General features: G+C 37.9%; 2 protein-coding genes across 2 annotated transcripts; one reads left to right on the top strand and one right to left on the bottom strand.

Annotated features, from left to right (window-relative positions):
- Window positions 1-2466: 2466 nt before the first annotated feature.
- On the bottom strand, window positions 2467-5104 carry LOC105344191 (5-hydroxytryptamine receptor 1B). The gene is made up of 2 exons (XM_011451858.4): window positions 4368-5104; window positions 2467-3952 (listed from the first exon to the last, which is right to left on the bottom strand). Exon 2 carries the CDS (start codon window positions 3717-3719, stop codon window positions 2643-2645), a length of 1077 nt encoding a protein of 358 aa, XP_011450160.2. The 5' UTR covers window positions 3720-3952; window positions 4368-5104; the 3' UTR covers window positions 2467-2642.
- A 1611-nt stretch (window positions 5105-6715) lies between these two features.
- On the top strand, window positions 6716-15664 carry LOC105344190 (uncharacterized). The gene is made up of 17 exons (XM_011451856.4): window positions 6716-7062; window positions 7344-7552; window positions 8448-8534; window positions 9146-9338; window positions 9620-9720; window positions 9832-9865; window positions 9975-10056; window positions 10239-10332; window positions 10810-10887; window positions 11640-11785; window positions 12236-12276; window positions 12368-12473; window positions 12718-12885; window positions 13003-13123; window positions 13259-13384; window positions 13502-13553; window positions 13635-15664. The coding sequence occupies exons 1-17, from the start codon at window positions 6969-6971 to the stop codon at window positions 15416-15418; spliced, it is 3516 nt and encodes a 1171-aa protein (XP_011450158.3). The 5' UTR covers window positions 6716-6968; the 3' UTR covers window positions 15419-15664.
- The last annotated feature ends 1958 nt before the right edge of the window (window positions 15665-17622 follow it).

The raw sequence follows: 17622 nt of genomic DNA, 5'->3' as shown, positions 1-17622 counted from the left end.
TTTTTAGCTACTGGTTATAAAACCGTTTGTAAACAGTGTTTAATATATTTTATATATTGATATCAAATAAGGTTTGCAAGATGATACAAGTTCAATGTAAAATTAAATTTGCACTATTTTCTACTCCCCCGTGCGTTCCGTTTTCCGAAAATCGACTCCCCCTACGTCACCGTTACATATGAACAGAAAATGTCTTGATCATTCATTTTTCCTAAGATTTGTTAGGATTTGATCATTGCACTTACAAGGTTGATCATTTGTTCGACTGTTTCAACTGTCTGTAACCCAAAGCAAGTCGTATATTTTACAAATCATGCATATTTTGACCACCCGATAACCGTGAATTTGAAATTTGTCAAATAGTTTCGAAGTGTTTGAGACTACTAGACGCATAGAGAACTCGGACCAATGACCGGCACAAAGTTTGACTATCGCTGTCTTCCGTGCGGTATATCTTTTTTGGAAATACTTCTTATAAATACCTACAAAAGGCGTGACCTAAATTCCTTCCTACTCCGAAGCGAAGAAAATCGACTCCCCCATGCGTTGGAATCGACTCCCCCCTACTTTTTGTCGACTCCCCCGCTTTAGGGGTTGTTTACGGTGTTATCACTATAAACATTGAAAATGGAAAATAGAATTTGAAAATTTGAAGTCAAATCGTGTCCAAGTCCCTTTAAAAAAATGTTCATTTTTATACTTTATGGAGGACATTCCACTATCGGTGATGAAATGAACATGTAACGCCACTGGTTATAATACCGGATGTCGCTTATCAAGGACAATAAACCGGATTTTCTGTCGGCATGTTCGTCACAGAAAAAAAAATCATTAAAAGCTTATAGATCCATGCCAAAGTACTGACATAAAACATGTACAGAGAAAATGAAAATGAAGATCGGCGTTCTCATCACGGTTTGTTCCGATTATCATTCCTACACTGTAATGAAAATTGACTGATCCGCGAAATCCCGTCCACAAATCAGATTTGGACTCAACGTGTTCTGCTGCGACAGTTTTTATGTTTTGATCGTGTCCACTATTACAATTACTCAATTATCAGCATTGGTCTTGCCAAAGAATTAAGCTATCCGTAATGTCAAGATTTGCTAGGAGCTATGTCATAATCCATTCAAATTTCTGTGTATAATAATAGATAAACATGTAAAGGTTCAGTGGTCCACAAATTAACCAGGTGGATACCATACGAGTCGAACAAATTTTTTAGCAAAGAATCAATGTTTTCAAAATATGCGTGAATAATCAGATCGCTTTTATTCAATACCGCTAACAATTTGGAAATATGTGAGTAATCTTTCTATGTTAAGAAAGATAACTGCTACGGCATATTAACGGTAAGAGGTTATTCTTCCAGTTATCAAATCCGGTACACCAATCAATAGATGACCTCAAGGAGGTTGCATGGTCAACTAACAACCAATCAGATCTACCCTAAAATTAAGATATGATTTTTAGCCATACTACTAATAAGTCTTATATAATTTGATGTTGCTTGATTTTGAGCTCTCTCAAGTAAGGCTTTACTGGAGAAGGTGGTGTCTGCTTGCGATTGAAATATTTTGAGTTTTGAATTTTTATTCATACCTATAAAATAAAATCACTTTGAAGACCAACCGCTATGTTTTCTCCTCTAAAATAAAATCCACTTCAATACGGTATTCTTTCATCGCAGATATATACATGGGAAAACAGACTTAGAGACAACCATGATACCGATAACTCTACAGATGTACACAGGAAAACAGACTTAGAGACAACCATGATACCGATAACTCAACAGGTGTACGCAGGAAAACAGACTTAGAGACAATCATGATACCGATAACTCAACAGATGTACACAGGAAAACAGACTTAGAGTCAACCATGATACCGATAACTCTACAGGTGTACACAGGAAAACAGACTTAGAGACAACCATGATACCGATAACTCAACAGGTGTACGCAGGAAAACAGACTTAGAGACAATCATGATACCGTTAACTCCACAGATGACTCATAACGAAGTTCAGAGAAACTTCATGAGCATTGTTGGTGTTTCTCAGATAGAAAAAAAAACACATTTAAACATGCACGTATACGAAGATACATTGTCAAGAACCTGAATTTTAAACAGGGAACCAAGACAATTAGCTTTAATGTATCCCAACAATGCGATAATATGTCAAATGCAGATAAATTTTTCACAGATATTATTTTCTGATGTTTAAGAGGTCACTTCAAATTGAGGCACTAATTTTCAGCATTTTGTGTCCAAAAATGTCTTTGTAATATTAAATATGCTATTAAGCTTTCAGAGATTTTTTTTACAAAACATCTTTCATGATAAAATTGACATAAAAAAATGAGAATTATTAACTCTACATGAAAGAAATTGTAAGAATTCAAATTATAATGAAAAATATATGCAAAATATCCAAAGAGAAGTTAGTTTTACATCAATTTTTATTGACAAAAATCATTCTGACATCATTAAAAGGCTGCGAAATACACTAAAACGTTTTAAAGTAAACTTCACGAAACACATAAATAACGTGAATAGTGATTTTAATTAGCTAATGTTGATGAAAGGGATATTTTTGTTTACAAAAACGAATGCCTATAACAGTTTCTTAGAAATTCAATCAAAAGAAGCATTGTTCACACGACAGAATTTGGCCATCGCTTTGTTGACTTCCGGTATTCTGAATGCATAGAGAATTGGGTTAATGGCTGACCCCAGACAGGCGATATAAATAACCACGTGATGCCAAGAAACGGACGTCCGCTCCAGGTTACCAAAAATCTCCATCATCAGCATGGTTATAAGCGGCCCGACGCAGAGAAGGTGGCTGCCAATGATGAACCCCATTGTCTGAATGGCTTTATTTTGGCGACTGTCGTGTTTCATTTGTTGGGTAAAATCGGTCCCATTCCTTGAAATTTCTTGTTGAGATTTCATAGACGGCATCGATTTGCCTTTCGAATTATTATCAAAATGCGACATCCGACTAGATATCGCGCTAATTTCCGAGTTCCTGCCGTGAGCGGGGTTTAAGCGCTTCCTTTTGTTAAGAATAAAACCGATGATTAAACCGTAAAACACCGTTATACACGATATGACTGCAATATGCGTGCATACCTGATATCCAAAGGCCTCGTTATAATAATCTCCAAAAACATTTGCAATCGAACACACACCGGTGTTCTCTTCCCGCCATAAAACAAAGGGAATGAACTCTATCAGAAAGGCAGCCACCCAAGTCCCGAACAGAAGGAACATGCATCGCGGAAAGAGTTGCTTTCTGGTCTGAGTCTTGTTGAAGTAGATGATCCACCACCTATCTAAACAGATCACGCAGACATGGAGCAAGGAGGCCATGTAGGAAATCATGAATACCGCGCACCGGACGCCGCAGTCCAGGTCCGCCTGGTGACCCAGAAAGTAGGTGATCTGTGTGGGGAGGAGCGTGACCCCGACCATGAAGTCGCTGACAATGAGGCTCATGATCTGGACGTTGAATGGATTCTTGTTGATCTTCTTAAAACCAAGTTTTAGAACCAGTGCCACCACAAAGACATTGAGGAAGATGATGGAGGTCGCGGTGAAGATGAAGAAGACGAGGTCTAGGATGATGACGTTCTCCTTGTGGGAGAGGGTGATGTTGTGGTACCCGTAATCATCCAGCTGGAACTCCGTCTGATCGTTGATGGCCATGTCTCTCGGTGGTGGGTCCCCTCACGCCGCAGAGGGTTTCCTCAGGCTGCGGATCCTCTTAAGTTGAGGATTTCGTTTCTGTCAATCTTCCTAACCCACAGGCAGGCGGCGGTAGGCATGTACCCCCTCAGTAGTTCTCCAGGTTGACCAAGAGCTGAATCATCAGACGAAGCCAGAACAAAGTCAGAACGAAGGAAGCAATGACAATCTTCACGAGGGCGCCACTTGTCATCCTTAAATACAGAGACAAACAACAATTAGATCTAAATAACCTCCACAGTGTCTATTTTTAGGTTATTTACTTATTTTAAACACCTTGGGAACAGGTTTATTCCAGACAAATCTAGTTTGAAGCGTAAATTATTGCCTATTCTGTTTGGACTATAACTCTTAAAATCAAAAAAAGGTCGGAAACATAGGGTGGTTTGCGCTTTTCTTAAAATGGTAAAAGAAGGGAGACTTAACTAAGTCTCTTAACAATACATTTTTTAAAAATGGGAAATATATGTCAAAATATTTGATTTTCTGTTCTATAAACCGAAAAAAAAATCTTCCATCGGATAATGACAAAACCTTTTTTACAACCAAATTGTTATAAATGTGGAGTTTTATTAGATATAGTAATTGAGTTATATATTAAATATTTACCTTGTTGGTTTCAGTGTTCCGTACAGAGAAATGTGAGGACATTCGGAGTTCTGAGGCGGCCGCTGACAACAGAACAATTAGCGAATCTGACTATGTGTGAACCAGCTAACCGCTGATAATGGTTCAAACGATGTGAAAATGTTTCCCTGCCGTATGAAGTACTTATCACAGATGCCATAAATAACGACAAATTGATCATTTTGTATTATATCTAATTGTGCTGTTACAAAATGCACCTGGAAAAAAATGAAGAAAATTAAAAGAAAGTTTTTTGGTGTTTTCTTTTTAAGCTGTACGATTTTCACCAATGTTCGAACTCTATTGAATATCCTGGAATTGTTTGCTCATCTCGCAGATTTGGCTTTCACGTTGAAAAATGTACCATAATCTAAGTAAATAGTCTATGTATTCTCTCTAGTAAATACAAAAGCGTATTAGTGCCACGTTGCGAAATTCATACTCATATATTAAGCTGATAACACGAAAAAAAATCTTTTAAATTCAAACTCTAAAGTTTCTAAACAGATACCGAAGTTCAAGTAGGAATATTTCCGGATTAACACACACTTTACAGGGTTCAATTTGAATATGCACGAACACACAATTTAAAATGTTGTAAGAAAGAGAAAAAAACAAGAAAAATGCTCTAAAAGAAAAACAAAGGAAACAGAAATATTCTACCGTTTACAGGAAAAGACGTCTCCCACACATAATACATGTATATTCCGTGACCTTTTCGCCCTTGGACAATACAAGTATACAAAAATGACAATAACAAATTGTCCACCGTCTCAAAAATCCTTATTGCGACAAACAAATTCAAAGCAGAGCAAAATGGACCCCTTAAAAAGATAGAGGTTGGATAAGGTGCCTCTGTGGAGTAAGCATCCCCTGTTGACGGGTCACAATGGTGACAACCGGGCATGCCAAGATCAAGGCAAATGTTAAAATCGGGAAAATGTCATACTAGAGAGAAAACGAAACGCTGATGATTTGGTGTGCCTTCGATGGCCAAAATACAAACCCTGAGCAAACACGGACCTCCATTACATTGGAGGTGTGATATTTATCATAGATAGACAGATATATCATATATAATATGATATAGGATAAACGTATACTTGATATTCGAGTGTTCGAAACTGACGTATTGTACTTAATTGTAAACCCCTCGCCTAAACCTCATACATAAAAAGAAATCATTACTATGCATGCTGGAATTTTTGCGTAACAAAGCATATAATCGGTAACGGTTGTAGAGAGGCTTTGCTGGTCATCCATTTAACCATCCAATCCTACTGTAAACATTTAAATGACTGGGTGGTCGTGGTATTTTTAGTCTATTTTAATATAGTTGAGAAGACGATCTATGTATAAAGATATGTAGGAAACTACCGTCAAAGTTTAATGTTAATCATTTAAATGTTCCTCTTCCTAATACCAGTTTATTGCTAAAAATCATAGCTTAATGTGAAAGGTCGAACTGATTGGTAATTTACTGTTAACTATCGACCCTTCTTAAATATGATTTTTTCCAGCCATAAGCAACTAATAAGTTCAGAAAAATCCACGAGTTCTAGCTTAAAAAAACAATCTTTGTTTATGAACAGAGTTCTTCTTTTCCGGAGATTTATTTAGTTCAAATTTTGACCATAGCCCTTTAATTTCTTTAATTCTAAAATATCTTCTGTTTTGTAGATTGCAATGAAAAGTGACCACTCCATACTTTGGTATCTACACAAAATGATATATATCTTTTAAATTTTGGTTTTCAATACTACCATTGTGTGCAACTAAGAAAGTTTTAAATTTGAATATTTTGGAATAAGAAAGTTTGTCTCAAAATTGGCATTTAAAATCTCAGACATGCTACAGTTATTTCAAAGTAAATCGTTAAAATCTACGATCACTTCTCCTCTCCGTTCATACTCGGTTTGAAAAAAAATCACTTTTTAAAAAAAACAATAAACTCATGTATAAGTTGTGTATTGGTGTTTTTTTTCAAGTTGATGAACAAATAAAACTGCGCATAAACGTGTGAAAGACACTTCAAACTCCGATGTTATCTAATAAAAGACGTAACAAATTGGTGGTCATATGTGAAAGAAAAACAAATTACAGTCAGGAATGCTGATGTCCAATTTAAAAAACACTAATCACCGCTGTGTTTTGATTATATCGTCACTTTATTTCTGCGAGGGACATTTTCACAGACAGCCTTTTCACACCCCCTGGGCCCGGGGGCTGTTTTAGTATTAGGTATACGGACGTAAAAGTTCGCCGACCCGTGTATCCAAGATCGGAGATAACGTGTTGTTTCGTTCCGTGGACCGCCCCAGCTATTCTCGTCCAGTAAAGGTCTGGGCCCTACCCAACCGCATCGGACGAAATCTCCACATCGCCCCGAGGAAAACTTGGGAAGACTCTCAACCTATTACTATCGCCACGGAATTTTTTGTGTCTGTTGGTGACTCAAGTACTTTCCGTTAAATAAGTAAAGATGAAGCGAATTTAACGTCGGTTTTATCTCGTCCTCTTTAATGTATAAAAAGCTGTTAATAGTTGTAACCAAACATGAGATGACACAGGGGAATAGAAAGGATGAACATTTTGGTTTTCGTTGGACTTCTTTCTTATGCCTGGGCTTTCCCGTCCCAGCCTCGGAAACAAAAACTACAGGACTCTCTTACTCAAGGTGGGTCATAAAAGTTTTCGTTTTTCGATATCAAGTGAAATTTGAGCAATGCGGAAATGATGTTTTACTACTAATTAATGATTACCAAATTGGTACAAGTGTAAAATTTGTATTCTTTTCTGAAGTCTTGGCTTTAAAGTCTACAGATTTAGATAGTAATTAAACATAAACTAAACTAGTTGTGGCTTTGCATTTCATGTAAGAACTTTCTGAAATAGAATTTAGTTGAGTGCATATTTGTCTGAGGTTGCATTCTGAATTACCATGAACTTTCGTTGCAGAGACAGTACCAATTGAAATTCTGCTTGATCACGAACAAGCGAGACGAAAGCGGTCGGCCCACTCATTTCCGGATAGACTTCTGTTTAAATTTTCCACCAGTAATGGCGACATCCGGCTGGACTTGACCCGGAACGACTTAGTCAAGGTCCCCCCGGTCCTTCTATGGACGGGACAGCGCGTCATCAATGATACAACATTCCAACTACAGGTAGAAATAGTTCTTTAATTCTTTAAACACGCGACAGGACTTCATATGTGCTCTCGTTTCAAGAGAGGTTAAAGCCGATTTTTGCCAGAATTTTAGTTCGCAACATATTTTATTGAATAAATTCAATAAAAATTAAAACATACATAGCCTTCATAATCCCTATTCTTGAATAGCAAATCAGATAATGCCTATTTATAATAAAACAAAGATATTTGTGCTTGTTTAATTTTGGAAATCTGAATATTTGTAATCCTTTTGACAGCTAGGTCCTACATTCAATCTACATTCCACAGAACATTAGAATGAACAAAGATTCCATCATTTGGTGTGTCACAATGATTTGTATACTGTGACGGTGTGACCACGTTAATGGTGGGTGGGAGGGTAATGTTACGGTTTTTACGGGTGACACAATGCCTCGTTGACCAAGTGTTGATATTGATCGAACACGTGTAATTAGGGTAGATGACATATCTGATAAGGGAAACTACTCGTGATTACTCCATATGGGGTCCGACACATGAAAAATTTTATTTTTTCCTGCTGAGCTATTAAATTGTATTACAATAATATTCTGACAAAAGATTACTTCGTGGGCTAATTTTAAAAAGAGTTTTGCATATATTGTTTTCCCCTTTGTGCACATGAATGTGTTGAATATTTCCAACCTGCGTTTTAGGAGTGACTATTTTTAAAAGACTCGACAAATTGTACATACCTTAAGTTTTAAATTGTATACTCATTAACATGTACCGGGTACAATATTTGTTTTTGACTAATATGCATATACATTACAAAGTTTTGGGGGGATGATTTGAGAGTGAAACAAGTATTTAAGGAGGTTACTTTACGACATATAAATTAAGTAAAATTTTGGATGTTTTGTTCGTTTTAGAGAGACTTCGCCCTGTATCAAGGTAGTGAACTGGGAGCCAATGCCTTGGTTCGATTTCCAGATGACGATTACACCAGATTTGAGTTGGTAAGGGACCACACATGTAAAAATCCAGTCGTGAGAAAGTTAGGACATATTTTGGCATTATGTTTTTTGGGGGGTTTTTTTTGCTTATTATTATACATACTTATACATGATGGTGTCCGGTTCATATTTACTGTACGTTGCATCGACTCACAAACCACCCACAAACCCATTATCTCCTCATGTACAGCAAAGATAATTCTGAGCGGTTGTCATTCGCATCTTAGAGACAGTGACTGACCAATCCCTGTGGGTAGTTCGTTTATTATACATAATACATGTAATAATAATAATATATAAGGGACTAAAGACTACGGCTGTAAAAGAGACTTTTTATTACATGCAATGACATAAAAGTGTCGTAAATACTATAGTTATTAGTTTATTTTTTATACATACATATAATGAGGTATCAGGGTTCCGGAGATCTCGACTGTGGGTGGGTGTGTGTGTGGGTGTGGGTGTGGGAGTTAATACGTTTCTTGTTTGTATACATGTATGTTATTAAATGTATTCTGTATATATTCTGCCCTGTCCTGTTTAATGTTAGTCTTATGAACTATTTAATACATTGAACTGAATCACATATAATTGGTGTTTGTTATAATTTTAAGCACGCCAATTACATCATTGGGACCGATTTTTATTCCATTGAACCTGTGACATCACGAACGAGAAGGTCAGCAATTAAGATCGTGGAGCCGCCATTTTCCAAGACAACCCCCCACCCAGCGACAATCCGTATCCACAATGTCCTCAGGCTGGAGAAAGATTCCCTTGACTTTGGAAACGACATGTTCATCATTGGTAGGATACCAGAATAAACTAACAATACCATTAAATAACACGATGAAAGTTATTTCAAACACAATGGTTGCTAGTTCAAAGGTTACACAATGTTGTTTGCTGATTAAAAGGTTAATTAACGGTGTTACTTCAAAGATCACAACATCTTTTTAGCTAGTAAAAGGATACAACGTGATGCTCGCTATTACACGGTATTTGATAGTACAAAGGTTTCGCTTACTAGAACGTAGGTTGTAACACAGTGTTAGCTAAATCATGACCCAATCTGTTGTCTCCTGCAGAAAACGGATCGCCCGAGACTGAGGGTCTAAAACTACAGCGGGTAGTGGAGGAGACGGGTGGTACCACGACCCAGGGACCGGTCATCCTGGACATTGCTGGGGTAGGTCTCTTAAAGGAAGCATCCTTGTCTCGCTTTATTAAACCTATGTGTCATATTGTACAACAATTTAATAACAAAAGTATGGTGATGAAATACTTCTTTTATTAACAGAATAGCAACCAAAGAAAGAAGAGAGAAACCGATGGTAAGGTGATTAAGGATGTGTACTAGCTCTCGGGTTTTATCATTTTGTTTTGCTTCATGTTACAACATCACAGAGTTTTAATGTACTGGGGTTTCTGATTTAATTCTAGAGAGCCGCGATCGCTACAGACGGAGCACGAACCAGTTGTACGTGGAGTACTTGGTCTGCGTGGACTACGCCAACTTCGTCATGTAAGTACAGTCTAAAATATACCGTCAAGTAACGTTAATTCGCGGCGATTTTAAGTACAGTCTACAGCATATCGTCAACTAACGTTAATTCGCGGCGATTTTAATTCGCAAAAATACTTTGGATGTATTTTTATTAACGGGATGATTTTTTCATTGCCATCAATATCTAATCTATTCTGTAGATGGAAGTCTACCTCCAATGCTACCACGGATGAATTAAGAGCCGAAGATGCAAAAAATGCTATCACCAAATATTATCTCTATCTCGTCAATGGGGTGAGTCAGTATAAATCCATGGAGAACTCATTCAACTTTCATTTGCGCAATGCTTATGATTGAGTATTTGTCGTAAAAAAATTATTAAGGGCACAATAATAAGCTTTAATGGCAAATGTATGTCATCGCAAGCTTCTTTGGCATTAAATTCGATACTACATTAATCAAATTCTCCCTATGAAGAGAGAAGAAAATGTTATGATAATCATCATATATTTCATCTTTTATGTCTTTTAGGTAATTTTAGAGTTGAGTTTATCAAAAACATATACATGAATGAGTTTTTTACACAGAATATCACTAAGATAACACCGACCGCGTTTGATTTAATAGAACTGTTGTGTGTTTTGAAACAAAGCAACATTTTTTGTAACCATGATCATTTAAAGTTTATCAACAAACAACACACACGAACATACTATGTTTCCATTGTCACCCCCGTTTTCCTGTCATTACGATGTTTTGTTGATGTTTCAGATTGACACCCGATTCAAGACTGCCCAGACCCCTCAGGGGGACCTGCGTGTGGCTATAGCTGGGATTGTACTAGCGATGGTAAACCCAATTAGTCAAGCATTTAATTAATGTAGCGTAAAAAGTAAACACAAATACAGCTCAGACCTTTGTGGAAACAAAAATATGTGAAATGTTAATTATGAGGGATACTGTAGTAGCGTTTGGTATTTCAATGTGACTTTCCTTAATTGTAATTCAATACGAGTTCTACTAAATGTTATTCAATGTAACAACATATTACAGTTGCTGACAACAGTAGCGAGAATACAATAAGAATACAATACACTAAGAACAATTAAAAAAAATTTATTTCAATGCAGTTCAGAACACACAATTACTCCAGTAGCCTAGAAACAATAACAATAGCAAGTACAAAATGACCACAGTTGCTACACAATATGACAATATTAGCCTTATTTACTGTAACAATATGACATTAGTTCACTGTATGCAACAAGATTACAATAGCCTGATTTACATTATGACTACATTAATCATATTTACAATATGACTACATTGCTTTGTTTAATGTATGACTACTTTAGTCGTGTTTATAGTTTGACTACTTTAATCGTGTTTACAGTATGACTACATTAGTCGTGTTTACAGCATAGCTGCTTAGTCCTGATTACAATATAACTACATTAGTGTGTTTACAGTATGACTACAGTAGTCGTGTTTACAGTTTGACTACATTAGTCGTGTTTACAATTTGACTACATAAGTCGTGTTTACAGTATGGCTACATTAGCCTTGTTCACAGTATGACAACATTAGTCGTGTTTTGACAGGACCAGAAGTCCTCTAACTGGACTGAGAACAATGTCCTGAGCGGCAACAAGGTCAATGACGGGAACACGCTGATGGACTTCGCCATCTGGTCCAACGCCCAGAAATCCGTGCTCCCGCGCCACGATCACGCCGCGCTCTACACCGGGTGAGTGTCAGAGAGAGAGAGAGAGAGAGAGAGAGAGAAAGAGAGAGAGAGAGAGAGAGAAAGTAAAAATTCAGCTCCCATTTCACTATTTTCAGAAACCCTCGGTCAGTCCGACATAGAAAATTTCTAGTTTTCATGAATATCTTTTTTAAAATCTCAATTCACCATCCTCAATTCATCAGCGAAAAAGCGAAATTTTTCAGTTTATGGGGTAATGAAAACGATGGTCATGATTTGAAACTAAGCCTTTGTTAATATATGCATAGTATTAACATGACTGGTGAGATTTCCTTAACTAAACTGTGAAGGGGCCAATCGGAATAGATGATGAATTAGCTATGTCAATGAGAACATTTCAACGAGTTACGCCACGGTCAGAGAGCGACACTGCTCTTGGGTTTCCGAAAATGCACCCTGTAATAAGTTCATAAAATAATCTTTATATCGTAGGTACAATTTGGCAGAGACAACAACAGACGACAGGACGATAGGTTAGACTTCACTTCTAAACAATGGTTTTCTGTTTGATTTTGATTACTTAAACTGAATATGCTTACCTTCACATTAACTTACCTGTTCCAGGTATCGCCTACCTGTCCCGGGTCTGTAATTCCTACGCAGCCTCTGTGAACGAGGAGACGTTTAACGCAATCGCTATCCATATAGGCGCCCACGAACTTGGACATAGGTACTGCTGCATTTGTTTCTTTAAACCATATAATGAAACAGAAATTTCATTGGAATAAAACTCATGAGTGATTCCTGTCATTTCAATTAGCATTCACATTTCATATGTCAAACATATTGATGTAAAAGCGGAATTTTATTTTTAAGTTCACAGTTTACAATTTACACGTACAATTACCGTGTCTTTTCAAAATAAGCTTTAAAATCGTGGTATTTTTATGATAGTTCTTTTCTTCCCTCTTTAGCATTGGAGCATCACACGACACGGGATCATGTCCGTCCAGTAATTTCAATTTGATGGCGGGAATTTTACCCAACCCAGCCAACCTGAGCCCCAGTATGGCGCTGAATACCTTTAAATTTTCCGCCTGTTCCCGAGCGTCCATTGGTACATACATTAGTGGAATGTTGGAGTAAGTACATCGCCGGAAATACACGAACGGTCGCATAAAATACGCCCAATTACTTAAGGTTATGACAGTTATAAAAGTTTGAAACTTACACCTGTTCATTACTAAAATCTCTTACAGAAATTGTTTGAGCAACGTGCCTCCCTATCTGAATGCAGTCAATGGCGAGACTCACGCATTTACAGCAGACGAACAGTGTGCTATGACGTATGCACCCTCCAAGGGATCCACAGTGTGCCGGGTAAATTCAAATATCAATTGTTGATATTGCCTCCAATAAAAAACGAGATTGGCCCTAATGATTTGATTAATTTGGACGAATTTAACAACTGATTGATCAACATTTGATAATACTAGTATATCTTACATTACGTAGGAGACGTACGTGGGGACCATACTGAAGTGGTCAGAAATCTGTCACAAGCTCCGGTGTCGGATTCCCGGAAGTTCGTCTTGTTCCGCCCACTTTACGTTTGATGGAACCCCGTGTGGTAACTACAAGGTAAAGAAAAGCGCCGGAAGTAGGAACTTCCCAACTGCTAACTCTTGATGATTGGAGGTTTGTTTTGTTGTATAAGACTTTAAGGGTACACAATATATGCGGACTTTCTTCTTTTAGTGGTGCCAGCAAGGAGTGTGCGTCAGTTCCACCAAAGCTGTGAATGTTCCTGGTAAGATATTTATATTAAAGATCGGAGTCTATTCATTAAACCATTGGGTGCCTTTCTTACCCTGTTTTTCTTTTACAACAGACAACTGTCCTTTCGGTGATGATCCTAACTACAACTGTGACTTTTCGCTCTGCGGCCAGTATTCTCAGGGTGTCCGCGAAGGGAGTTGTTGTCAAACCTGTCTCATAGGAACAACTCCTACAACCACACAAACAACACCTTCAACAACTACGCCTACAACTACACCTACTACAACTACACAAACAACAACGACGCCCACGACAACAACTACACCTACTACAACAACTACACCTACTACAACAACGACGCCCACAACAACAACAACTACACCCACAACAACAACTACACCTACTACAACAACTACGCCTACAACAACCACTACGCCCATGACAACAACGCCCACAACAACAACTACACCTACTACAACAACTACACCTACTACAACAACGACGCCCACAACAACAACTACACCTACTACAACAACGACGCCCACAACAACAACAACGACGCCCACAACAACAACTACACCTACTACAACAACTACACCTACTACAACAACTACGCCTACAACAACCACTACGCCCACAACAACTACGCCCACAACAACAACTACACCTACTACTACAACTACACCTACTACAACAACCACTATGCCCACAACAACTACTACGCCCACAACAACAACTACACCTACAACCACTACGCCCACAACAACCACTACACCTACTACAACAACTACAACAACAACGCCCATAACCACTACGCCCACAACAACCACTACGCCCACAACAACCACTACGCCCACAACAACAACTACACGGACTACTACAACTACACCTACTACAACAACTACAACGCCCACAACAACAACGACACCTACTACAACAGCCACTACGCCCACAACAACTACAACGCCCACAACAACAACGACACCTACTACAACAACTATGCTCACAACAACAACGCCCACAAAAATTACAACTACACTCACAACAACGCAACCCACAACAACAACAACTACGCCCACAACAACAGCAACCACATCCACAACGACACTAGCTTCAACAATGACAACCACTAGAACAACACCCACTATTATAACGACAACAACAACGCCTTCTACAACATCCTCTTCAACAATGAAAATAACAACGGCTACATCCTCTGAAACAACTTCGACATCAACAACCACAATGAAATCTACAACAACATCTCCAATAACAACCGAGACAACAGTTACTGCGGTATCTTCTGAGTCACCAACCTCCACTGTTGGTTCCACACAAGGGGAAACAGATACTGAATCTACAACAAGTGCTGACACATCTCCTTTTCTGATCACTAAACCTAGTTCATCCTCACCAACTAGTCAATCTACTGGAGCAACCTCTCAAACAGCAACTATAGTGCCCCAGACTTCACCCTCTGTGACGTCATACACTAGTGAGGAGGCCACAGATCCAAGTTCTACTGCATCGACAGATACAACAATGCACTCAACAACAACAACAGCAACAACAACAAGAACAGTACAGCCTACAGTTTCCTCAACAAAAACAACAACACAATCTCCTGTATCTTCCACTATCTCAGTAACACCGTCCCCTGAGGTACCGACTACTAGTACTTCCAGCACCGCTACCACTGCAACTCAGACAACTGTGAATTCCTCCTCCACTCCAGAAAAGACAACAACAACTAAAACAACAACAACAAGACAGCCCACTGTCCAAACAACCACAGATAGTGGGGATGATGTGATAATCAACTTTATGCAGCAAGCAGACTTCTATCACCTAACCAAAATAGCTTTATTCCAAGCCCTCGTGGCAAACATTGTGTGAGTAAGCGGACCTTTATTCGCCATTTTGTTACCGAATTATTTTGATCGACCTCTCAAAGTCCTCCATGTCAAGTTCCTCGGACAGTGACGATGTCTTTCATACTTTAATGTTACCTTATTGACTCCAAGTGAGTGAAGAAGTGTTATAACTTTATGATGATCAGTTTCAGAGTTCGATGTTTTATATGAAATCCGTACATTGTTTTTAGATGCTTAGATTGTTAAATAAATGGATCAGTGTTCAACAGCGGCCTCTCTCAATTTTAAAGTAGTCAAAAATCTGTAGAAATGCATGGTGTCATGGCACCCAGAGTGTCAATCTTCTCCCGTCCTCGTTTCTTAAAAGAGTGCCTCACTGCCCTTCCCCCATTTGAAGTTACAGTATACTAGTAATGTAAATGTCTCTCGTAGACTGAGGAGGACTTTGTTTTCTGCCACAGACCTCTATCATAACCCCTTCACGTTCACATACAAGGTCATTTAACAAACCCCTTTCTCGTAGGTGTATTACAAAAAAGTTGATTATATTAAATCCTGCGACAGTTCATGTGAATGTTGTTTTGAATTCTATACCACAAGGCGAGGAAACAAAACATTACATGACAGTTGTTGTTATTCAATATTCCCTATTTAGATGATTCCAGTAAATTATTGGAAACAGCCAGAAGGGATAGTGTTAGTTCTTTGAATTAAAAAACTTGTATGACGTCACCAATTGTATTTTGTCAACGTTTATTTTCACTATTCAATCAACAGTGGTTGGATATATAAATATCCAACTGATGGGCAGTTGGATATTTTTGATATCCAATCGCCCGTCAGTTGGGTATTCAAATATCCAACAGTGCATAAAACAAATAAAAATGACAAAATGTTAAAACATGTATTTCCAACATAAATCCAAATTTGGTAATCCGTAAATGTATATCATCCGTAAATATATATCCGATAAGCCACAAATGAAATTTCAGCAGAAATATCTCCTTTTCTTAATTTTGATAGATTTGGGATCACATGTAAATCACTTCCATAAACACTTACTGTATAGACTCCCTCTTTGAACCTTGAACCTTATCACTCCTTTTCCTTAGTTTTAACAATACAGGGAATATTGTCGCACTTTGACTTCATAAGACTCCTATAAAATTTTAAACAAATCATCGTCTGTTAAGGTACTTCACTACACCGAGACGTATACTTTTTAAGACACTACGTCACAAGATGGCGATTTAAATGCTTTGTTAAACTGTTAGATCAATTGATTCAGGTGTATATCGTCATAGCTCAGTGGTTAAAGTATCAGGCTTATGAACCGCAGGTCATGAGTTCGAATCCACCTGGGGTTTTTGTTTATGTTTACTGGATGAAATTTTTGAAAACATCATTTTTTATCTAAAATTGCACATTTTTTCGCCTGTTTGACATATACACTTCTTATCCATCATGCGTTCTATCATAATCAAGTAATTTTCTGCTGATTTGAGAAACTATTTCACGGTGTAGTGAGGCACCTTATTAATATTCGTCAAATTTCTGATTTGTCCTTTCTCCTTGCAAGTCTAACATATCATTCAAACGGTATTCGTGTCTTTCCCGGTAGTGTAGACCTACATTGAATGTACTTTGCGTTAAAAAATTCATCATCTACATTTAAGTCTGCTCAGTACAGCGGAATGGTTTACTATAACATGCGCACCTGTTTACTCGTCCATGAATAAAAGGTGTGTTTGGTTAGGCTATTGTGTATGGTACTATTGTAATCTCAAATGAGCTTTGTATTACAGCACAGTTGGATATATGATCTTGGAGGTTCAATGGGGGGGGGGGGGGGTTAAGTAAGATAAATAACGAGATAGTGTTGAATAGCTGAGAGAAAACATCTCCTCCTCAGGCCTTCGGCCCTCGGAGGGAATTTTTTCTCTAAACTATTCAACACTATCTCGTTATTTATCCATTACGTATATCCACATGTTCTACCGTCCCCGGTCACGCTCAGTGACACACACTGAGATTCTCTTGCCTGGACGCAATGTTCTGGGCCTTTATTAGGGCTTTTCGACTTTCGGTCGAAAAGACCTATTGTTATTCTGATGTTTTATTATTAGGGCTTTTCGACTTTCGGTCGAAAAGACCTATTGTTATTCTGATGTTTTATTATTAGGGCTTTTCGACTTTCGGTCGAAAAGACCTATTGTTATTCTGATG

Source organism: Magallana gigas, chromosome 3, assembly GCF_963853765.1.
Source record: "Magallana gigas chromosome 3, xbMagGiga1.1, whole genome shotgun sequence".
In the NCBI taxonomy this organism is placed as follows: domain Eukaryota; kingdom Metazoa; phylum Mollusca; class Bivalvia; order Ostreida; family Ostreidae; genus Magallana; species Magallana gigas.
This window is presented reverse-complemented; position numbering and strand designations above follow the sequence as displayed.